This window comes from Drosophila ananassae, chromosome 3L, assembly GCF_017639315.1.
Source record: "Drosophila ananassae strain 14024-0371.13 chromosome 3L, ASM1763931v2, whole genome shotgun sequence".
NCBI lineage: Eukaryota > Metazoa > Arthropoda > Insecta > Diptera > Drosophilidae > Drosophila > Drosophila ananassae.
This window is the reverse complement of record NC_057929.1, coordinates 18,811,239-18,836,452: the sequence shown is the minus strand read 5'-3', so window position 1 is coordinate 18,836,452 and position 25,214 is coordinate 18,811,239. Positions and strand designations below refer to the sequence as shown.

General features: G+C 46.4%; 1 protein-coding gene across 1 annotated transcript in view; it reads left to right on the top strand.

Moving 5' to 3' along the window:
- Positions 1-189: 189 nt before the first annotated feature.
- Positions 190-25,214, top strand: part of LOC6493920 (zinc finger protein jing) — a 118,408-nt gene continuing 93,383 nt past the window's right edge. Inside the window, exon 1 of the mRNA XM_032455658.2 lies at positions 190-2,156. Within this exon, the coding sequence (XP_032311549.1) occupies positions 1,462-2,156 (695 nt within the window). The 5' untranslated portion in view covers positions 190-1,461. The remainder of the gene's footprint in view (positions 2,157-25,214) is intronic.

Here is a 25,214-nt window from a genome sequence, read left to right as displayed (position 1 = left end):
CACGCCTCCCCCCGGCACCACCCACCATCCCAGCGTTGGGCGACAAGAGCCGAACCGCAGTTCGTTGCCTTCGTTCTTGCCTCGCGTGCTTCGTATCTTGATTTTTGCGCGGTTCTAGTTGGCCAAGTCGTTCGGCCCCCGGTCGGGCCCCATCGGCTCCCCAATGCGGCGACCCGGCCCCAATCCCACTTCACTCGGCGCTCGGAGCTTGGCGCTCGGCTCCACTCCACTCAGTCAATCGGCAGGCAGCGTTTGGCTTGGTGGGGAGATCGCTGTTTCTCGTTCGCCAATCGATGAGGCATCGGAATTCGCATTTGTGGCTAGTGCAGATAGTGCAGTGCAGGCAGGGCTCCTCCGTCCGAGTTGTTTAATTTGGTTGCACGGCAATTGGCGACAATTAAGGCAGCAGGGACACCAGGGACCATAGGGACTGGCCGTGGTATTAATTATTAATAGCTGGCCAGACAAGTTGGCCCCGCGATAAGCGAATCACAAGCACAAGCTCGCGTGTGTTTTCTTTCGATAGTGTGTGCCAGCGGCACAGTGGAGTGCATTTGATTGGATTTGTTTGCTGGCTGGCCTGACCTGGCCAGTCCACGGCGACGTAGACGTCGGAGACGGAGACGGTTGTCACTGAACACTAAACAAAGCGACCAGGCGACGAGGCAAATGTACATCTAGAACCGGTTAGCCTGGCCGCCCGTTTCGGTTTCTTTCATTGTTGCTTGTTGCTTGTTGCTTTCTTGAGTTCAGTTTTCCTCGAATTTGCAGAACTTGCAGATCGAATGTCGCGTGTGTACCGGAAACGGTGGACCGACCCAGCCACGAAACAATAATCAGCCCCGCCATTCACAAAGCCATAAAGCTCTCCAAACACTCGATAACGAAACTGAAAAATCGAAGTGCAACAAAAGCGAAACCCCAGTCCAAAAACAATGCCGCGTCGTTGTTCAATTAAGTGCTGATCCGGTGATTCCTCGCCAGAAATACCAGCAGAATCGCGAAATCGGGGAATGTGTGTCATAAGTGCAGAAGTGAAGTGCTTCAAAGTGCGAAGCGGTCTGAACGGCCAGTGAGTCGAACGCGTTTCTGTCAAATATCCATAAATATTTCCATCGCTGGCAACCCACAAAAGCCGGAAAAGTGCAAGTTCGGTGCAAAAGTGAACCAGAAGATATGTGAAAACTGAGGAGGAATACCATTTCCGACGGTGCTCATTCAACTGCTGACTAAGGGCGCAGTTAATTGCCTCTTCCAGTTTGCGCCGCAAGGAGTTTGCTTTCGGTTCTGAACACTCCAGTTGAGTCTCACACAATGTGCCGCGAACTCTTGCAGCGTGTTGCACAAGCGCAGCCAAAACTGGCGGCTGCCGACAACAATTAAACACACACTGCCACAAACCACTCTAAGAGCCGCAAAACAAGTAAATAGTTCCAAAAACAAGCCACAAAGCAGCGGAAAATGTCAGCCACCCAGCCGAAGGACCCGGCAGCCAAGACCATCGAATTGGCGGCTGAGTCTAAGGCAGCCCCCCTGGCCCCACCGCCCGACCAGGCAGCAATACCAACTGCTCCGGCTAAGAAAACTTTAACCTCTGGCGCGGCTTTGTCATTGTTTGATCAGCTGAAAAACAGCGTCAACCTAAACAGTCTAACAATTGGCGCCGCCGGCGGCAGCAACACAAGCCACCTCTCGCCAACAGCAACAGCTCCCACACCAGCATCCGAAGCGGACACACCCACCGTCGCACTGTTGTCAGTGCCCGTCCCATCCGACGCCTTCTCTTGCTCCGCCTCCGCCTCCACCTCCGCCACGGTCAACATTGAACTGAAGCCGCCGGCAAAGCCCCCGCGGCCCTTCAGCACTCCCAGCAGCATCGGAATTGTGATGGGCACTAAGAGGGGGGCCGGGGGCGGGGCAGGAGGGTCCACCGAACAGGACATAAACGCGTTGCGATCTCAGTTGTACCAGGGCGCCCGGAAATCGGGCGCACCGACTAAAGCGGGAGCAGCCAAGGCGGCGCCACAGCGAGCAGCTCCAGCAGCAAGGGCGGGCGGAGTGGCGGCAGGAGCACCCGGAGCAGGAGGACAGCGCAGTGCCAAGGGCTCGAAGAAGCGGTGCTTGGATCGATACGATTCGTCAGAGTCATCAGACAGGTGAGTGTTACGTTGTCGAATGGGGTCTATGGGGTGGAAGGCACTTCACATGTCTGGTTCTCAGTGGTGCACGATAGGATCAGAGGAATTCGCCACAGTTCGTCCTCAGTCGACTACACATGACATTCCACACACCCTTAGGCTTAGAGGGTGAACATTTTCATTGTTACTTTTTTGGATGATAATGCCAATGTCGTGGCATTGATAGGAAGAGGGAAATCGAGTGCACTAATCGCGATAATATGTCTCTAAAAAGACAATTAGAGACTGGAATAAGGCAGTAGATTCTACTGAGTAGAAACTGAATATCCGGTACTCTTGAAGAGAAATTGTGGGTTGGTTGGGCAAAAGGTCACCTCAAAAATGTGTGCCAAACACTGGGAAACTTTAAAAAACTGGAATAAGTTTAGAAAATAATGAGTAGATACTTTCAAATTTACTCTTTCTAAATTTGAAAAAAGGAAATCTCTATTCCGAAAATCAATATCCTTGGCAGGACTTCACTCTTTAAGCACAGCCCTTCGCAACTCTGACAGTGCTGGCTGCCAAATTCTGCTCGCAAAGATACAGACACGCCAGCGGAAATGCATCTGTATCTGTATCTGCGGACTGGCTGGCCGTGCCAAGACTGAGCTAAAAGCGGATAGTCTAAATATATCCGCGAGTTGCATTGCCAAAAAATGAACCTAAAGTGGCAATGCGACCCAAACTGCAGCCGCCCAAAATAGACCGAATAGGCGGCTAGCCCCCGGACCCGTCGCCATCCGTCCGAGTTCAATATCGCAACATGTCAGCAGAATCGGTGGAGAACTAATAACCGCTTCAGGGGAATTTATCTGACAGGTTATCGGTTCGATTATTGTACCTGCGAGTGGCCAGAGCTGTAAACAATCGCCGTGCAGGCCGGCACGCGCCTCGTAGATTGTGAATTTACGACCACAGATACATTTGTGTCTACTTAAGCGGGCGGCCACAAAAACATCTTGCTGCAATGCCAACTAATTTCCGCTCATTAAAAATGCGCAGCGCAGTCGACTGTGGCAGTGGCAGAGGCTGCAATTGGAAACGAAGCTAAGGCTGCGGACTGCAAGCATTTGTATCTGGCAGATACGCACAACATGCGTTCATTTATCAGCCACAAATGGCCGTTGATGAGCCACAGTAGCTGATGATTTTGAATGTGCTCGGCGCGTGTGGGCGGAGAGCCACCGTCGGCGGCTTCCTGGCTGCATTCAAACACAGAACCAGATACAGACATGGCCGCAGATAGATCTCCTTGGCGGGCAGATGCATCTTCAAACTCGGATGCGCACGCTCGTCCGTAGCTGTGTCTCTGTGCCTTGTCCGACTTGTGGATGCCGCATCCGAGATGTGTGCGTAGCATAAGCAAGCTCCCGACTCCGCTGGCTCTTTGCATTTCAATTAAACTGCTGTTGTTGCTCTCGGCTGGCTATCGCTGTTGCATGCAAATCATGCATAAATTTAGTTGGCCATCGATATGCCTGGTTTCTGTTTCTGTTTCTGATTCGGCTTCAGGTTTCTGGTTCTGTTTCGGCTCTGCTGCCATCCGTACTATCCCATCCACACGCAACTCGCGCATATCAAATGCCACATATCTGCTATCGCCGCTATTGTATCTCTCAGTACGTTTAACACGCCGCGAATGTTTTGTCAATTGGCCCCATCATCCGCCCGACCGCCCTCCGCCCCAAGCACGCATCCCCAAGTCCCTCGCCGCCGCTTGTCGGAAATCATTTCAACTTTTGGTCGTTGAACTCTTTTTGATTTATTTTCTTACTTGTTTGCTTTTGTTTTTCATTTAGTGTTTGTTGTGAGTGTGTCGGCTGTGTGTTTTTGTCGCCGTCACGAAACATGAAGTTTGTTGTTGGATTTGCATGCTTTTGTTTACTCCTTGTTGTTGCGCCGGTTTTTGTTTTGGCTGCAAACTTTGGTTGCATCTTCGAGATGCCTGCCTCCCTGCGACCGACAACACTGAGAAGAATTTCGAAGCAGACGATCATCTCGAGACCTCGGCTAACCTCTTTGGCCTCAATTCCTCCATTTGTCCGCGGCTTTAGGAAAACAGAGACCAAAAAGAAGAACACAAAGAGCTGAACCGCCGAGCGGCCCAGGCACTTTTCCACTGCGCGGGGTCGTTAAAGTTTTTTTTTTCCGTAAAAACAAAACAAATTGCAGCTTTGCCGGGGAGCAGAGGCACAAAAATGTGTGCCCTGCCAGCCAGTAACATCCGCAGCTCCATAGCAGAGCCATTTAACTTTAATTATCGCTCATAAAGCTGAAAACACAACTGCAAGAGCTGCTGCCTACTTGAGTTGCTGCGGCAATCGTGGAACAGTTGTGGCAGTGGTACTCGTGCATATTGCTGCTGCAACATTGCTGTCATCGTTTTTGTTGCAGTGTCGCCGGAGAGCGGGTGCCAGAGTGGGTGCGCTGTTGCTATTGATTTTGTCGACTTTTGTCTTACAGGTTTTCCACGTTTTTCCACATATTTCCACAGTGCCCAAGAGCGACCCACTGCTCCAATGGCGCGAGCCTTTTTCCACGGCTGCCTCCGCGCTTTCCGCACTTTTTGCCAACTCATGCCCCAACTCGCGAGCTGCTGCCACAAAGCGGGGAGCAGGTGCGGCGGGGGAGGCGACAATCACCCTGAGAAATTGTGTAATCGCCCACGTTGATTTATCTCGTTTAAGTGACTCCGAAACGGCAGCAGCAGCAGCAGCAGCAACAGCTCCACTAACAGCGGCAGCATCGGGCGATGACGTTGAAAGTGCAATGTAATATGTTGCAATTGTTGCTGCTCCGAGTCGTGCATGTTTAGCGGTCGGGCTTCTCGGCGCTATTTGCCATTTCTTGGCATTGCCATTTGGACTTTGCTGCTGGCTCTTTTCGGCATTGTTGCTCGTTTGGGGCCAGCTTTGGGGCCGGGGCAGCAGCTCACTCTCGCTTGTGTTGGCCGACCTAAATCCGGCCACGCCCAACGCTTAACGCCCACAGGCAGTCGCACATCGATTACCGGACGGGCATTGCAGCTGCAACAACGAGTTAATAACTCGGTAATCAGTTGTAGTATCTGCTCTCAACGCCCCTTGCATACAAGACAGAGCAGCGAAAAGTTTTTGGTTTCTGGTATCAAAATAATGGTTTCTTTCGGAGAGAGTCTGTCTTTTCTTAGATTTTAATCATGAAACTAAGGCTTAGATATTTTCGTGTTCTGAAGTTCGTAGCGTCTCTTGGGGTCACTTAACCTTTTTCCTTTTCTGACTCATATCCGAGGATTTCCAAGAAATGGTTTTGATAAACTTCATAAAAGGAGAATCTATGAAATTAGATTGAGTATACATTAGAATCTGCTACAATATCGCTTTAAAAACACTTTGTTTTGTGGCAACTTTATTACTGGTTATGCAGAATTGGCCCAATTTAAAGAGTTGCACATATTCTGTTTTCGCCAGAAGAGTTGCAGGCGCATTGTCGAGATTCCCAGCCTGCTGCAGGTGCACTGCCTTGCTGCCTCCTTTTGGCTGCTTTTGGTTTTTTCCACTTGTTCGAGGCATTCTCTGCCCGCGGCGTTGCTTCTTCTGGGATACCCTCTTCTCCAAGAGGAGGCGCGCCTGGCAGACGCCACTGGGCTCCCCGGAATGTCAGGGAGTTCGCCGTTCGGCTTCGGCGTGCGAGTTCTTCCCGTGCATGTTTTCGCTTTATACCAACACATATTTTTGTGAATTGCAAACCAGCTGCTCTCCCATGTGAGCCCGGACGAGTGGTTGTGTGAAAAGCAGTTTAAACACGAAATTAGAGCTCCGGCCCCCTTTTTCGCCCTTACGCCCCTACGCCCATGCTCCCCCCTCGGCCCACCGCGGCCCCGTTCCCCCAGGGAGCGCATTAAGTCGTAATAAATGCTGCCTGGCTGCATTGTACATGATTTGTACATTGACCTCAAAACGGGGCAAAGCCGCTCTCGCTGTGCCACCACCCTTCTGTCCCTTCGCCCTCCCGTCTCCTGTCTCTCGTCTCCCCTGTATCTGTATCTGGATCTTTTTTAGCTCGGATGCTGGTCGCTGTTGTTGCTAGTGTTGTTTTTCGTGCACATTTTGCTAAATAGCTTCTATTTACGTTCCATGGAAAATGCAATTCGCAATTGTAGAATGCAGACATTTTTTCAGTTGTTTTTCTTGCTCGCACGCTACTTTGTCTCTACAAACAATGGCCAGAGGCTGCGAGGGGGGCAGGAGACGAGTGGTGGAGGTGCCACGGGAGGTGGCAGGGTAGGTGAGGACGGGCGGGTTGCAATACGTGCGCGACTTTTCGGGGCCATAAATCAAAAAGGCGCAACCCATAGCTCCACGTTCCCGGGCAGAGTCTTTGTGGATTATTTCTAGACGAGAGGTAGGATAATTCGCTATTAGCGGAAAATATGGCAGGAAAAGTGTGGAAAAATGTGCCAGGCCAAGACAATTGCAGAGCTTTTTCGGGTAATATGTACAAAGTGTGAGTTGTGTAACTTGTAGGAGCTTGTCATGACAAAATGGAAATTAGATCAGCTGGAAGCGGGTTAAGTGGACAGAATCCTTTAAATGTTTTACTTTTCCTTCCTCTGTGCAGTCAAATAAGAATCTCCTGTAACACAGCTCCTATTATGTATTACATGAGGTAAGAAATAAGGTAAAAACCAAGCAATTTGGCGTACTGCCACAATTGTACGACTTGGGTTCCTTTCGAAGCTTTGAAAGTCCTTGTTAGAGATATTTTATATTTTTATATAAGATAGAAAAGAATAGAGAGATGATAAGATAACATTTTCTTAAAATAAAAGAATAGATATACTTTTTTAAGCTTTTGTCCTTAAACAATTGATTTTTTACGGCAAGAAGTGGCTCTTTTGCAGAAATCAAATAGTCCAAAAGTTTCTTAGTCCTTTTCTCAAGAGATAAGAAAGTAGTTCCGATATCAGTTGTTGCGCCTTATGGAAAAGTTTCTCTTGAAAGTTTGTTGGACCTAATACTTTTAAAATATATATTAGAAAACTCCCCCTAGAGCCTCTGTTCCTACATATGATTGTTTTCAACGTCTTAGTATTTTAGTTGTAGGATTGATTTTTATTAAACTGGACTACTTAAAAAGTACTACTTTAGTACTTAATAAAAAATATAATAACAGAAAACGTATATGGGAATCAATCCACCAAATAGTATTTCCTCTTACATTCAAGGGACACGGCTCGGCTCTTTCGGTTTTTCAAATGGAATATAAGGTCGGTCACCGCATGCGCACGTTTGTGCAACACATGCATAATTTATGCGCCGCTTACACGTTTCATATGCAAATCGAGCGAGGATAGGCCCCGTTGAAAAGAAACCCGGCAGCCCACGAACTAATGGCATTCTAATTCCGGCGACCAAAATTAAAATCATATTAGCCAAATTTCTGGGTTGTGAGTGGCTTGATGGAAGAGTACACTTTGAAGCGCGGCGGTGGCAACACCAGCGGAATCGTTGCGATTTTTCATTAATTATAATGTCGGGCGGAGCACGTATGCGTGTCCACCGCTATTCCCCATCAGCATAGTCCTTCGGACTACACTTGGAAAATAATCTCTATAATGAAATGGGAAATTTTGGAAGGGTTTAAGGCGGACTAATCGACATATTGAAACACGGCCTTGGACAGAGTGCTATCACTTAGTGCTATTAATTAATATAAGGAATAGATCAGGATTTTGGACGTAACTGAAACATAAACTCTCGAACCCCAGGATCTCTGCTCAGTGTATGAATCACACTTGCACAAAAGCAAAATTATTGCACTCCCGTTTTTCGAGTGTAGTGTCTACTGGCTGGCAGGTTCGTTTTCGTGTGGCAGCTGAAATAACAGCAATTCGGACAATACAACAGTAAAGCCAAAAAGCCGTCCTCCAGTCCGCCCCTCCTTGCCCCGCCCGTCCGCAGCCATCATCTGACATCCCCGGCCAGACAGACATCCCAAAAACCAACTGACGGCCGTTGCCGGCCAGGCTTTTTTCGCGATGCGAGCCAGCGAAAATTAGTCATTAACTTTTTAAGCATCGACTGGGCAAACATGGCGTATGAGTGATGGGCACGGCGGTCATGCGGTGATAAGCGCCACAACTGAACTCAATCCTGCGGCGAATGTGGCAATTGTGCATCCTCCTCTCAGCCGGCTGCTGCAAGTGCAACTGCAACTGCCGCAGTAAGTGCCACGGCCGGCGAGTGGGCACTGCACGTTAGAGATGCACTTGATGCAATGACAACGCGTTCGCCATGAGCCATCATTAACTTTGCTGAATGGGGCAACTGAGTGGAATGTCTGGATGCAAAGTAATGATTGCGGAACACATATAGGTTTGATGGTGTTCGTCTCTTAAAGACTCTTTAAAAACGAGTTTCATGCTCGCTACATGAGCATCCCCAGGATACTTTATTTATCATTGCTTTGGATATGAAAATTACTCTATCGGATATCATTATGTGTGACATTGACCTTAATAGGCTCTGAAGCTTAGTCTGCGCAAGTAGAACCCAAAAAGAAAAGCAAATTTCAACAGCGAATTGCTATAAAAACCAGAAATCACCAAGATGGAGGAAATAGGGGGCGCCTGGCGGAAAGGCGAGACTCGAAAACATCAATAAAGGCGAATTGGTTCAACGTTCGTTGAGAATCAAAAGCACACAATAACAATAAGATTCTTACACATTTGAAAGACTACAAAAAACTCAGCTGCCTCTTTATGGACGGGAATAAGAGTGGATCGGGGGGTGTCTGGCAACAAATATGTATAATCGGTTTAAAATGTACGTCAGACTTGACATTTGATTAAAGTGTATTGAATTGTCAATTGAAACTGGAATTATTGACGCATCGACATATGCTAAAATGTATTGGAATGATTGTTACTGTTATTATTTAGAAATAAAATACTTTTTTCACGTTCAATGATTACCAAACACAGACTATTATTGTCTTTTAAATCCAATCCTGCGTATGATTTTCGCTAGTTGTTACTAAATTTACCATTCTAATTGGCTAAAACAAAGCCAAATTTATAGCCTAAATACATATCTCTTTTTTGTATTTTGTTCAATTTATACAAATACGCGTCTAAGCGGGATTCCAAACAAATGGTCATTAAAAGTTAATTAGTCAGAATGGGTAGAGGTGAGAGGAGTTTTGAATTTAACGCTTTTTCTTGTTTGTATCTGTTATTATATATTTTTTATATACATATGCCAAAAGCTTAAAATAAAAGTGTCAGAAATCCACGCTATATGAACAGTATGTTCAAAACTATTTCCATTTTTAATAAACTTTATTTTAAGAAATTTAATAATAATTTAAATTATTAGAATTTATCTTTGTTTATGTTTCGTAGCGAAATTATATTTGTACTCCACAGTCTCAACAGTTTGAAATGCATTTGCATTCGTTTCTGCATATTTCTTTTGGCACTTCCGGTTAAACAAGGCAGCACTTATTGTAGTTTTCTATCCCAACAGCTAACGGGAATGGGAGTATGAGCGAATTAATTAAATTTTCATGTTTGCTAAATTAGCAATTCAATTTACTTCTGCTGCCACAGCGCCAGCGGAAAAAACTACAATAAAAGTTGCATCATTGGCAGCGAAGCGTTGCAATTACCGCACTCGCAACTAGAAGCGATAAAAGTTTGTAATTGCAGTCACTGCTTTTAAATTTTATTTTATTTAGATACGGAAAAAATAGAGTATTACAGTCGCTTCATATTTCAAGGTCTTGTGGCAATTAGGTAAGCACAATGGGAGAAAATAAATAGTAAAATAAAAAGCTATAAGTCGGAAGATAACAATTGGAAAGTAATTTTTCTTGATCAGTATCTAGATAAAGCCTTGTCTGTCGGCGAGTTTCTCCGGATGTATCCGGACACTATTTGAGGAAGATACATGTGTCGTATATTTTGTTTGTCTTTAATAACGTCATTACCGCGTTATCCCCCTCGATCCGAAGCCGAAACGCTCAGGACATCCTCCCCGCAGCACCCACCCATCGCCCCATTACCCGCGCTGTTATCAACACGCGATTTTTGGCACTTTTTTTGCATTTTTATTTTATGAAGATGTCGCCATCGAAGCGAATCGTCAGGGACGGCGACTATCGTGCTGAGCTGCCTTGTCCTGTCGTTGTTTTTCCTGCCGAGTCCCAGTTGTTGGGACACACACACATATATATACTCTTGTCTCATTTTCATGGGCCATTTACGTAGACAAAGACGTGCAGCATGTTTGTGTATCCGTAAGATACATTTTAGGTTTGGATTGTCTGCCTTCACCCGAGTCCCGGTCCCGGTCCCGCTTTGAGACTCTGGCTTCGCGAGTCAGGTCCGCTGCTCTGCAGTTGGCCATGTATACATAGTACTATGTACAACTGAACCATGTACTAGGCCGGGACTAAGGGGCTGGGGGGCTTAGAGGTTGGGGCTGCAAAATACCGGTTCCGTTCCGAAGTTTCAAAGTTCCTGACGGGGTGTAAAAAAGAAGTTTATGAATAAAAAACGAAAGCGAAAAGTGTGTTTTTTATGTTCCTTGTGTTTATCAGCGGGAATTCTGCTTTGCTGTCTTCGCTTATTGCGAAATGCCTTTCAATTTATCAAAGAGAACGCGAGAAATGTCTGATAACTGTCCGAAAAACTCCGCAAATTCTCCAGATTCCTTCAGTTTTCTACGAACTCCTCCCAGCCGCCATACATGTCCACGATATTGTTTTTTTCATTTAATTGAAAACTTGATCGATTTGGGGGCAGATGCGCTGTCTTATGAGGGCGGCTGTCGTAAATGTCCGCCGTAAATCGAGACGTGAAAGTTTGAACAAAAAATAGAGAAAATTTGAGGTACTGGGTGAGGCACTGGGCTGTCAAGTGCGAGGCACGCCCCCGGACCAGTGCTCCCCAGGGCCGCCCCAAATGTTAACTGCGCTCATTAAAATTGACACACAAATGCCGGAAAGTTCAACGACAGGAACACTCACTCGCGGATATGGACAGAGCCACACTCGCCCCGCCACTCGCACACTCACGCGCTGAGAAAAGCCGGCGACAGAAATAATAAACAAATATTTATTTATTTGCTTAACTTTTACTCGCCTGTTATTTGCTTTCGGATTTTCTTTTTATTTTTCCTCTTTTTGCTTTATCAAATGTTTGCCAAGACATAAAACAAACCAAACATGCCAGGGCCGGCGGATAGGGGGTGTATGTTGTCACTCGACTGTGTGTGTGCAGGAAGCCGCCCTAGGGCACCCCTGCCCACCCACCGGGCCCCTCCCCCGGGATTACTTATCAGGGAGTTGCATAAGCAGGGGCACAGGGAGGGAAAGCTTATCAGCCTAGGCCCGAACATCGGACCCTGAGTGAGACAGAACGGGAAATTAAAATATACTCGCATTTAAGTAATAATTGCTCCACACACTGCCCAGAGTCGCCCCATATCGTACCGTCATCCATCCCAGCTATGACACAACAATCCATGACGCATTAAATGGCAAAGCCCGCACTCGCGGCGACCCGATAACCCAAATTTTGATAATAGCCCAGCTTTATTTATTGACTGTTGACATGCATAGTGTCGAGTAGTGCAACAAGTCGGTTCGGGGAACTGATATTTTTGGGTTTATTTCGTTTTAGGGGATTCCCAGTCAGCGGCTTTTAATAGAATTTCACGAGGATTTCGTTGACAAACTGTTGGTTCTTAAAGGTTTCCTCGTCAGAAAGTAAATTCCAATTTTCTAGTTCTAGTTACTTTTGCTAATGCTAAAAAAGCAATGTATTATTTCTATACAAAAATTTTTATCTGACCTTTTAACTTATACATCAGGATAATATTGCGATCATAATAGCATTGCTTTTCAGTCTGTCTTGTTTTTTGTCATACTGATTCTACAAAAAGTAGTCCGATTTTTAAGAAATAAGACCCAACTCAATATACCCTTTATTAGATAACCCTTTATTATATAAACATAGAATACCACATTCTTTTAATGGATAGATGCTGGGGATACTATACTGCTCAAATAAAACTAATAAGATCTTATACCTGTATTTATTTTTTAAAGAATCTTAAGAATTATTAAGTCATCTCTTTTTACTATTACTTAAAAAATGGAAATGGGATGTTGGGTACCTTCTTCCAAGGAAATTAATACAGGCTAAGATTATTGATTTATTTTGATAGAGTTTTTTGAGTAAAATTAGTGATATAACTTGACCTTAAAAAAAGCAGTCCCAGTTGATTTTATTACTCCATTTAACAATTTTTTGCCAAAAAGTTTTGAATAAATTCTGTAAACAGGACGATTAACCCTTCAGAGGTCATGAAGCCTCGAAGGGATGATGAAACACAATAATTAAGCCTAAACATTGTTGGAAAAGGATTACCCTGCTCTGCTGGAAAGGCAACTAGAAAAACATTTAGAGCTCGAATAGGGGAAAACGAAAATCGTGACGTTTGTGGAGTGTCCTGTGCACCGCCACATGTCTCATATCCGCTTCGTATCCTTCGAAGGCCGAAGTGTGAGTGTGTGCGACAATTGTTTTTGACACGAAATGATTTTAATCATAATGTCATTAAACACGCAGGCAGAAGCAGAAAAGGGCCAACCGCTACGACAAGGGCTAACTAGACCTTAACCCTGCGCGGACCCGGACCCGTACCCGGACCCAGACACATGTGAAGATCCCAGGGAGTTGATAATTTCTGTCACTTAATTGCCGGGGCTTGAACATAACAAAACTTTTGTGTGACCATTGTTAACATAATAAATTAATTTCCTCTGCCCTCGTTCTCTTCAAAGTAAAGCTTGAAATTATGAGATATTAGCGCAAAACAGAAAAAGGTAGCGCGGGACTTCCGCTCGGGGCTGGAGGTCCACTTTAAATGGAGTCGTAAAGGTAATTGAAGATACTTTGGCGGCCATTGAGGGCGTTACTACGGGAGTTGCCTTCTCGTCTCTGTCTCGCTCTAGTCGTCTGTCTCCTTCTGAAGGGTCACGCGATGTGCCAAAGAAAACATCCTGGGGGGGTCCTCGAGGGCGTTGACCAACTGCAATTGATGAGCAGAGGCAGTGACTCCGCAGAAAGGCTCAAAGGATGATTTCTATGCCCTCCCTGGTCATCCCTGGCAACGCCCACGCTGCGCTTGATTAAAAATCTCTGAATGGGCAGCCCCGGGGATGGGACACACACGGTCGAATGGCCATTAACAGTAGAGGTGGCCTGCCAATGGCATCAGCTCTTTAAACAAATCGAATGGAAGATATCGGGAAAGATATCGCCCCATATCTGAAGTCGCCAGTCGCTAAATGCTTCTCTTTATCTCGAGGAGCCCGAAAGGCGGAGTATCTTAATCCTCCAGCATCGTCATCGGCCACTTGTAATCATCATAATCAAGCGAGCCAAAAAGTGTGAAATTCCGGGAACCGACCGAAGGCCTTCCTTCCCCCACCGCCTCTGGTACTTCTTGAACTCTGTCAATGTCACGGGAGCAACAGCATCAGCATCAGCATCAGGGCCAGGAGCTACATGTGGTCCGGCTGCGGCGGGGCGGCAGGGCGGCGGCAACTGCGACTGCGATACATTTGTATCTGTATCTTTTTACCTGTATCTTTGGCACGTCACCGACGCCGACATGTGTTTGCCGTTGTATTTTGTATATTTCATGGCGTTTTTATGTAGCTACCCCCCCGCCGCTCTCCGGCTCCGCTTTCTGTGTGGTTTTGGGTTTTAGGTCCGCCGTCTGCAACGCCCTTCTGCCTTCTACCTGCCCGGCTGAGGTCGCTGGAGAATCGCAGGGGTCTCTCCCTGAAGATTGGCTATGTGCCTTTTAAACTTGTTTCAAATAATTTCAGACTAGACGTGCATAAATCTACTTAACAACAAAACGGAGGAAAGATGGAAGGCGAACCAGCCCGAACCCAAAACCAAAGCCAAAGCCAAACCCCAAGACCAAGACCAAGACCAAAACGAGAACGTAAACGAAATCGAAAACTTCAACTTAAACTTCGCGACGTTGCTGTTGCTTTGGCAGAGATTTTGGCTTTTGTTGGAGTAGGGAGGGAGCAGGGATGGAGATGAGGATGGGGAAGGGGGAACGGTTCTAGCGGGCTTTCTTTGTTGCCAAGTTTCAAGTTGCTCTTATTCCTTTGTTGCTGCTGTTCCTGTTCGCATGCTAAATAATTAAGTTACCACTTGGGTAGCTGTGTGTGGATTTACAACTGGCAGATACCCTGGCCCCGGGCGGGGCAGATACAGGGCGGCCCGGCTGATGACAGTTTTCTTGGTAACACTCTGCTTTGCATTTGCCGTGCGGCTAGCTCCTCATCTCAGCCCTCGCCGTCCTATGAATAAGTGTATGCCGGAGACACAGCACTTACCAGCAGACAAGACAATATTTGTTGTTACTTTTGTGTTGCTTTATTGGAAGTTCGCTGGAAGTTTTGAGCGTACGTTACAAATTCACGGGAATCCAATCTATCGTGGCCAGGAGCATGGGCCGAGATCCCCAGTGACTCCGAGCGCGTTATCTACGGCTATCAAGCTAACTGGGCTCTCCCAGCTCCGTACTCCGTCCGGAGGGACGGACGATAAGGGAGCTCCGTCTCAATAAATTTGGCCGGAACGCGCAGGCTTAATGCTGTTAAATGAATTCCATGCCTGCCAGTTCTCGAACACCTTCCCTATATCAATCGCAGGCCCAACCCAGCACTCTGCCGGTGACTCAGTCTCGGCTGGAAGCATACCCATAACTTCCATCTTCTTTGTCCGGCCCCTCAGGATTCTCAGGATGGTCTCAGATCCTCCGAGGTAGGCACTGATTCGTAAATTGCAACGCACGAAGTCATATCCATTCAGTCGGAAACATTCCTTGGCACCTCTGGCTGATTCCATGGAACTCTGGCCGTGAATATGCAAATGTGTTTTAATTAAAAACATTTCAAGTCATGCTGGTAGGGCTGATAATTCTTCCAGCAGACTTGGGGAGAGGGGTCGATTGACTGGAAACCGATCGACTGACAAATCGTCCTGCCTAGGAACGCGCCATCAATCACTTCTAATTCTTTTACAGTTTTCCATATTTTAGGAAGATTATCTGTTTGTTTTATGGTCTTGTGTATGTTCCCAGTTTTACTGTTGCGCTCCAAAGTAGTTTTCCGGCAATGGCGTACTGTAATTAAGCAGAAGGCAGGCCGCAGAGGCCGGGGCTGGCGTTGAAACCGATAAAGTATCTGCCAGATAGTCTGTATCTCGGCTGTGCGTGTGTGCTGGCCCCGGGCGCACAAAAACCTATTAAAAGAGCCGGGCATTAGGCTGGGATTGGAGCTGAGCCTAAGACTGGAGTCGGGCCTCCGCCCCTAAGTTTGCGGATGCACAGATACACGTACTTGCGGATCCACACATGCACTCGCTGGCGGAGCGACGACACTTAAATGCACGCTGTGCGGTAGTTGGCGAGGCGAAATGAAAAAATTACTAAAACTAACGTAAAATATGGCACAGAAAATGGCCAGGCCAATACTGGGGGGCCAGATGTGAGGTGGGGACTGGGGGATGGGGGCTTGGAGGACTAGGGGCGGTAGTGGGTTAAAGTTGGCAAACCTGTTGAACGCATGAAATTAACATGAGTAACAGCTGTGGCGGCTCGGCCCGACTTGGATTTCTGTGGGTATGTTTTATGTTTTTTTGGACAAACTTCCTGGTTTGGGGCGGGCTTTTCCAGAAGCCCCCTCCCCCCGCACGCAGGTTCTTCCTCGAGATCATTAACATGAATAATTAATTGTGCTTCACTGGAACACTTCAAGCTTCGTGCCTTTCTTGCGGGCAGAGCCGAAATTTGTAATAACCACGGCTCTAATCTGGCGGCTGTAAAACGCATGAATTTTACAACATTTGCCAGTTGCCGCCGGATCATTAGCAGTTGGCACCGAATGATACACAATTTGTGAGTGACCCGGGGCGCAGAATGAAATTCAATTAATTCGAATTTGTTTGTGTGGAAACTTGACTGCCAGGCATGTGCCACAAATGTAAATCGCCAATTAAATATAATTAATAATGATTGTTTCGGCCTCCTTGGAATGTCGTACAAATGCAGTTAATCCCACATCATTGTGGGTACAGACTGTTGCAATTCCAAGTGTCCTTCGTTCGAAGAACAGCTTCTGTTGCAACGGAGCAACCTCACGGATACACGGATACTGCTTCGCCCACAATAAATCTTAATTTTTCACTCGTGCCACTCAATGCTGACGTCCCCGCGGGTGACACACCAAATTAAATGTAGATAAGATCGCGAATAAAGAGCTCAAGTGCGAAAAATTAGCGAGCGCCGAATGCGATTCAATAAAACGTACATTTTTGTTTTCGTTCGGATGCCACCGAGTGGGGCGGGTGTGTCTGGGGAGTGTTATTCACCTCTCATCCGAGAGACTGGCGAGGACGCTTGCTGTCTTTGGAAACATTTCCTTATTTAAGACGCTCGATCTTGGGGCTGGTGTGTCGAGTAGAAACAAGAAATTCGATTAGATCGATCGGAATTTTGCTGGGGAAGTGATAATTATGTGGAAAAGGGGCTTTAACCTGAATTATTAGCAGCGATTATGCTGCTCTCGCGTGATTAGAAACCCGATTCGGATTTAAAATTCGCAAAGCCACTGTCAAGACCCATTTGTCCCCCAGCTTGGATTCGAATGCCCATTTGAATCAATTCGCAAGCTTCCCACATTAATTAAACGCTAAAATTAACTGGGTTAATTATAAATTCACTTTCGGAGCCAAGGAACTCGCCACAATGGAGCGAAGAGGAGGAACCACAATGAACACAAATCTTTCAATGAGGCGGTGGTGCTTTGAGGCAATTGAGCCGTTGTTGCGGGATTGAGCGGAAGGGGCCTGGGCGGAGGGACTAGAGCGGCCAGATACCTGTCACCGACAAGTGCTAATGAACTACAAACACCGGACAACAACAACTACAGCCAGCATTTCGTAATAATTGAGTGCGACAGGGACAGGTGTGGCTGCTGCTCTCCCTCGGCACTCGAGTATGCTAAAATATGCAAAACGATTCTGCTCTTTTTTATTATTTCTACACGCTTGTTATTCTTGCTCTGCCCCCGCCACACGGCGCCCTCGCAGAGCAGAAACTCATTTGGGCAAACGAAACTCGTATTGAGGTAGTCTTGCCCGCCAATCCATAGGAGAAAGACGCAGATAGCAGAACCAGATAGCAGATACTTCCACAGCGAAGTGCTTCGAATGTATCTCAGCTTAGATTTATTGATAGACAGCTCAGCGAATTCGTGTAAGCGATTGGGACACTCTTGCCCGCTGGAACTGTTTCTGGAGCTGTTTTCAATTCCATGTGTCTGGCTGGCCCGGGACAGCTGTTGGGGCATGCGAGTTCGCCAGCTAACTGTTACACATGCGAAATTTGCCGGCAATCTGTTTGCCAAGATTATGGGGGCAGCATGTGGGGGGCTGGAAGATAAGCTAGGGATAGTCGGGTTCAATGGGGGGTCTCGGCAATATCTATACCACGTAATTACAAAAAATCATCGCAGTAGCTTTCGTTTATATAATCAAAGAGTTTTTAATCCAACTGTAGCTTCATTTTTAAGCGTTCTAAATTGACAATAAATAACAGTTAATGACGATATAATATGAACTTATCTTTGTTTCCTACAACAAATGTGACAAATCATACTTCGCTTATCAGGCATTAGATATAGAAATATTTTGATGCTTCTGATCAAAGTAAAGAATGAAAATCTTAGGCTATAATGCTATAGGCTATAGGCTATTAATGCAGGAGAAGAATATCTCGAATAATAATACCCGGTACTAATTGTTACTAGTAACACCTGTGCTAGTTTTAGGAATAAGTTCTTTCAAAAAGTTCTTAAAATAACCTTCGTGGATAAGAAGGTTAAGAAACCTTGGGTTTCTTGTGTATGAATTTCTATATTTTACTATGAAATATAGTTTTTATATTAAAATACATTAATAAGTACTTCTTTCGGACTATCTTCGTTGCCATTGCAATGTTATTTAAAGTGTTTAAAAGCTTTAAGTAGTTGTTAAAGATTGCTGGACATTTTATTGGAGGTCCCTTGATAACTGATTTTCCATTTCCTAACTGAATGAAGAAATCCTACTGTATTCTAACTACCCTTGGCAGTCATTGGCACTAAGCTAAAACTTTACAAAAACAACGTGATGATCAAAGTGAATTATTATCCAGCTGACTGACGCCGTGAAAGGAAGTAATATTTTTTCGTTCAGTATGCGAATGATTTGAATAATTTTCATAAAATTATATAATATATTTCCTTGGGCAATTAACGCAAGCATTTCCTACCCCTTTTCCCAATATCCAAGCGAGGAGGCTCCCCAGAGATAGCCGCCCGTAGATAAGCGGAAAAGTGGCATAAATTAGATGGCAAGGAAGCCATCTATATTAAATGAGATTGGAGCAAAAGTATGCGCTGGCCCCAACTGGTTTAGAGGCCGGCTTGCTGTTTATCAACCTGTTAACCGTTCTTAAAGCCGCGGCGCGGCTCCCAAGCCCATTGCCGAACCCGCCCATTCCGTGGTTCTGCGTTTCCCTGCGTGCAATGAAAATGCACATAAATAAAAGATAAGTCGAGCAAAGAGCATAACAAACGTTTGCATTTCCGGCTAATAAAACGGGTGATGGTGGGGGTGGGTCGGGGTCGGGGTGGGGTGGTGATTGCCCCTGTTTGGGGCATTAGCGGATGGGCCTTATAAATATGCATGAGCCAGGCACAATAAAATATATATATTTTCGAAAAATAATACAAATCAAAACTAAGTTAGACGGCCGGGAACGCGATTTATTAGCCATCTCAGAGCTGAGAGCTGAGAGCTGAGAACTGAGCCAGCGACTGCCAAACCGAACTCGCAATAAACTCACAACCCAAATTAATTAAAGCGGCGCAGTGTGTGGAAACATTTTACGTGTTGCCATGTGTGGGGATAGATGCACTCGGCTTCCTAGTTTGCCGCCCGCCCGCCCGCCTGCCCCGCAGAGGTTGCCTTGCCTTGGCTAATTATTCATTCATGACATGTTGAATGCACACAGCCTGTGTCGGGAGAGCGGAGCGGGCAGGGGCCGGGGCAGTCCTCAGTCCCCAGCCCCAGTCAGGCATTATTTACAAAGTTTTGCAGCACTTGTGCTAAAGTATCTGACAGATACGCCGGTCCAGGCACACACGTACGTAGCTGCAGTAGCTGGTGGGGCGGTGGTTCGGTTGGTCGGTGGGTCGGGGCCCTGTGGCTCCGGAGGGGAAGGCCTGGAAAGAGCATTAATGCGTCAACGTGCTGCTCACGTTCATCAGCGCCCATGGCTGGCCGAACGGGTGGAAAAAAACGGGTTGTGGCCAGAACAAGAAACATGCAAGCAGCAGGCAGAAGAACAACGACCCCGCCCCCAGCCATATTCTCCTTTCCCCCTCCCGGGGCTCCGCTCCCCCAAAGGTGTCCCCTGTCCCTGCCAGCTTGCAACCTGCTAATAGCTTGTTTCGCAGTCGCTACAAATTAACTTTGGCTCTGTTCGCCCTGGACTGCATTTTTGAGCCGCACTCCTCTGTTCTGCGCCGCAAATTACACTATTTTTCACTTGGCCAGATCACCAAAATGCGCACAGTGGCTAAGATTTTCCAGATGTCCAAAATAAAATTTATCTACCAAGGAGTTTTAAAAAGGGTAATATTCAAAAAGTTTTGCTTTCAAATCGAATTAAAAATTCAACTCGAAAACTACTACTTTCCATTTCTCTTAATTAATTTTAAAAAAGTATGCATGTTTTTGACCCTTTTTACTTTTACATGACCCCATATCCCATTCGTCACAAGTTTTTAACAAATTCTTATTTTTTCATACAAGTAAGGGATTTACTTTTAAAATTTGAGTGTGATAAAAAGAAAAAAATCTAGGATAGACTTGCATCTAAAATACATAAAAGATTTTGATATTCTGAAATTCCCGAATCGCAGTCAGAGGTATATATTTTAATAAGATGAACTAGAATTAGTCCGTTCGATATGTAGGCTTGTATCATTGAATGGTCTATCATTGAAGCTATCTTCCACTATTGATCGGACATCCTACAATCCTTGCTATCTGCAGGAACCGCGTTTTAAGCTTGTTTTGAGCGTGAAAGTGACTTCCTACTTTCCTGCCTGCTTTTTCCCACTGTGCCTCTATGCAGTCGTGTGAAATATTCAAAGAGCTGGCAGCAGAAACAAAAACAACAAGCGCGCCGGCAAAAAAGCAAAGCGGATGTGGATGATGGGTCTGGCTTTGGTTTTCGGGATGGGAAACACTCTCGCGCACACATTCGGCCTGTCGGAATCGCGCCCAGGAAATATTGCAACAGGAACCGGGTGACGGGGCGGCGGGAGGGGGTGCGCAGAAGGGTGGACGAGTGAAAGGGGGGCCTGCGTTCCGGCGACAAAAAACGCAGTTGTTTCTGCCAGCTCCCGCCGGTCGCGATGCTCCAGTCGAGCAGGATAAGAGCGCTTAAAGTCGCACATTTAGTGACAGTTTGTTGGATTTGCATGGTGACGACGTTGACATGGCGGAGTTGTCATGATTAATGCGTGGCAAGAGCTCCTCTAGAGCTGAGACCGAGACTGCGGGATGGCCAAAGCTCTGGATTCTGGCTGCTGGCTTCTGGCTGACGGCAGATTTGGCCTGGCCGGCAAAAAGTGGCGGAAGTCGCAAAAACTAGGTCAGTCCTGGCGAGGTAGGGGTGTTCGCTGGAGGAGATGAGTTCCTAATAGACGGAAACTGCCCGTCCGTGGGAACCAGAGCTTGAAGTCCTGAATTCATGGGAATAGATTAAAATCAATTGGAGTAACGCCGGATATATGTCGTGGCAAGGGTGCAGCTGGTTGGCGAGTCTTGCCACTTCGTCTCATATACTCCCATATAAATTAATTATTTCTGAAATTAAAATTCCGGAGTATCGAGAGCGTTGGCTTAAAGCCTTCGTGTGCGGATCCATTACGTGGAGAGCCCTTTATCTGGCGCTGATTGAAAACGCATCTGTCAGATACACTTGGTCCTGGTCGCTTAATGAGCTGCATTCGACGCTTTGCAAACTTTTGGCTTTGGCAAGGACCCGGAAAAAACTACGGCAACTAAAGCGAGTAAATTAAATGTAATGCCATGTAAAGAGCCTGGGCTGCGTGAGCCGGGCTCCGGCTAGGAGGGACTCGGGGAGCTCGTGGAGTGGTTCGTGCTAGCTGCGGGGCAACACCGATGCTGAAATTGCATGCAACTGCCACTTTCCGCACCACATGCCCAACCTCCTCGCCCGCTGTCCATGTTAACCATTCGCCATGTGTGCCCAAGGTTTTTTTTTATTTTTTCGAACGATGCTAAAAGGCAGCGCATTAAAATTTAAATTGCATTTCGCCTGATGCGAGCAGAAATTCTTTTTATTAATACAATGCGATGGCGAGCGGGCGGGGAGGGGCGGAGCGGCGGCGGCAGCGGCGTCAGAGGCGGCTGCAGCAGCAAAAATGCTAATCAGATGAGTGTAGCTTTATTCAGACTCTCCGGTTCTGTTTCATTAATCAAAAGCAAAGTTCAATGGACGCGCCGGCGGGTTTTTTTGTTTTTTGATTTAAAACACAATTAAAAAATAAAACATCAGCACTCAACAAGGTGTTACGCAACAGAGCTCCCGTGTTTTGATAACAGATTGCCGTAATCTCGAATTCGTACGGGAAGCACTTCGAAACGAAAATCGCTGCTGAGATTTCAACAACAAAAATTTTAATTTATGTCTTTGCTTCTCACTCCCAGCCATTTCCAAATCTAAGCTAGTAATTGCCAATAAAAAGTCCGATATCCTCCTGCTTGTTGATAATTTTACCGCCATAAATTCATTACCAAACTTTGCATTTCTGGCTAAGACTGCCGAAAAAAAGGATTTCCGGTAAATGATTTGCCAGACTGAGCGGCAGTGTCCACACTTAGAAACCACTTACCACTGGGCTGGCCTTTTGGGCGGAGCGGCGGAGGACCGCTTGGAGGACCGACCAGGACCAGACAAATTTTAATCACATTCTAATTAGCCAAACTACGTCAAAGAGTACTTTCCTTCCGCTCCGAGGCTGTCTCGCCGGCCATCCTTAATAAGGAAATCAATTAATAACAAACGAAGCAGCAAGCTTAGAACTTGGCGGCAGAGATAGATTTGAAGTTAAAGTTGTGTCAACCAGAGGCGACAGCGACCTGACTCGAACAACGAGTTTCCAGCCGCAGATAGCCAGATACTCGGATGCAAAGACACAAAATTTAAAGATGGCCCAGACGAGCGCTGGCAGTGGCAACAAGGAGGACGACAATAATGTGAAGTTGGTTCTCCGGACGGGCGTCCATAGAACATGGCAATGCACTTTGCCGGGGAAGGGAGCTCAGCAGGGGGGTCCAAAGGGCCCGAAGAAGCAGAAGCCAGAAAAAAACTTCCGTAAACAACTCGCCCCAGCCCCCAGCCCCCAGCCCCCAGCCCCCAGCCCGGGCTGGGGCAGCAGCAAGCGAAGATTTTAAAATTAGAAACAAGAGAAATAAATACACCGAAATAAAAAGAAGAACCTGCAAAGAAGACGAAACGAGTCCGTGGAATACCGAATGGAAACTGAAAATAAAATTGTCTACGAGTATCTCCTACCAGCCAAGTGCAGTCGTCTCTGAGCCCGGCGTGACGGGGGCAGCAGGCAGCACTGCACTGGGGAATACTCCGCCATACAGTGGTGGTCATGGCTGTAGTGCCATGTCTCTGGGCACGAATCATGGGAGTCGCAAATAAAGATTTCCTGTACATTTAGTTTAAACAGCTGCTTAGGAATAATTCTCAGACTATTAATAGCTTTGTCGTAATATTAATAGTCTGAAAATGGGTCTGGTTTCTAAAGTCTCCGAGCTCCATAGATTATAGAGTTCTTATAGACAGCATAATTTTTATATAAACTGAGCAGTAAACCAGCTATTATGTTGTGCTTGTAATGTAAAAATGTAATGCCAAGAGCCTGAATCTTTCTTGTATTGCCACAAAAGCCAGGCATCTGAACATAGTTGTGACTGACAGGGGAGGGGAAATTCTATATAGTCGTGTTCTATCTGCCTTGGGGGCCGTACCACCAGCCATCGAGCCATCCAGCCATCCAGCCAGCCAGTCAGCCAGCAGAGGCAATCAAGCAACTGAGGCATGACAACTTTATGCCAGGAGCAGGCCATAGAAGTGATGATGCTTCTGGGGGCAGGTCCGGGGCCCGGGGAAGGCTGAGACGGAGCGGAGCGACGGAGGAAGGGGGCCAGCTAGAGCACGCTTCAGCTTCGACCGTCGGCGTCGCGTTCTCCAGCTTCTCCGCCTCCTGGTCTCCGGCGTTTTATTTGACGAACGAGCCGAGACCGACAACCGACAAGCGACCGAACAGCACATGACATAAAAATTAAATAAACAAAATTATGGACCAAGCCGTATGTGGCCCGAAGTTTTCACTTCACTCGGACCCGGGACATGGGACTGGGGACCCGGGTCGGGGCCCCTTGTTGCGTCCATTCCTCCTCTGGCAAACGTAGATAAGCGGAAGATAGATCCCAAATTAGAGGCGGGGGCACAACAAAAAATACCGTGGGGGAGTGAGAAAAAATCAAAATAAACATTCGTTCACATAGACAAAAGTTGTTTCCCGAATTGGGTTGTTTGTTGGATAAACAATCGAGGGAGTTTTATATTTTTTTAAGCGCCGGGGGAGCCGTAGTGCCTGGAGGTTGGGTGAAGAAGGGTCTGGAGACGAACATTCAACTAATTTAAAGTCGCCCTGGGTGAGACAAGTGAACTAGGCCGAAATGCAGGAATCTGAAAAATGCAAATACTTTGGAGAGTCAAGAATTGCTCCATATTCCCCGGAGACGGTATTTTTGATTAGACTTAGGGAAACATAGTCTTATGATTAGCCAAGTGGCAAGTTCAGTGGAAGAATGTCTTAAACCAACAAGTAGCAGGAAAGTCATGGGCACCGGGTATCACACAATCAAGTAACCCGACAACCGACATCCTTGTTAGATTTTAAAGCCTCTGGACATCCAAGTTGAAAAGTAATCTTCGTCTTGAACCACTCATCAGAGGAGGGACGGGTGGAAAAACTATCTAAAATGCGAGGAAATTATCGGGAGTCTCGTCGAGTCGACTTTTATTCCATTTGAAGTTCTTGTGGCAAACGAAGCGTGCCCAAGCATCCCACATTCCCCACAATCCCCAGCCCAGCCCAGCCGCTCCGGCTCTTCCCCGACGAAAACAAGCTAACTGGCAGTATTCACAAAACAATTTCCATTACTGCAACTTTTTAATGCCCCACTACGACTACGGGCGTGCCCCTCCCCGGGCTCCCCGCCGGGGCAACCTATGTGTGTGTTGCCACTCAATAAAAATATGTTTTATGAATTAATGAAAAGAAAATGTTTGCACCACCAGCACTCTGGAGTTTTTCATGGCGGGTCCGGGTCTCAGCGGCTGGGGGAGATAGGAAAAAGTTAAATTTTTTCCACAGTTGCTGGTTGTGATGACGAAACAGGTTTGCTTTCCAACAGAGAACAATAAAAAACTAATAAATTAACTTTAAACGCATGAAGCTAGGCTTCCATATGATAGCTCCGGCTTGTGGAAATCTGATAGCCGACCAATAAGCGGCTGATATCATATCAACGATTTTTTTCATGGCTCTGTAAAAGGTTCTGTTTATTTATTGTTTTGGGTACAAATTGTTTACTTGTCTGGCTTGTGTATATATGCATTCTTTTTGTGTGTGCACAATGTATACCTACGGGTATAATACTTACCAACAATTACTTAGTACCTTTCTGAGGCTCTTCAGTTATTAAAGTACAAGTTCCGGGCATTACACTGTTTCTTGTTAAAGGCTTTACAAACTAAGTGACAACCTGGTGCCTGACACACCCCCCTACGT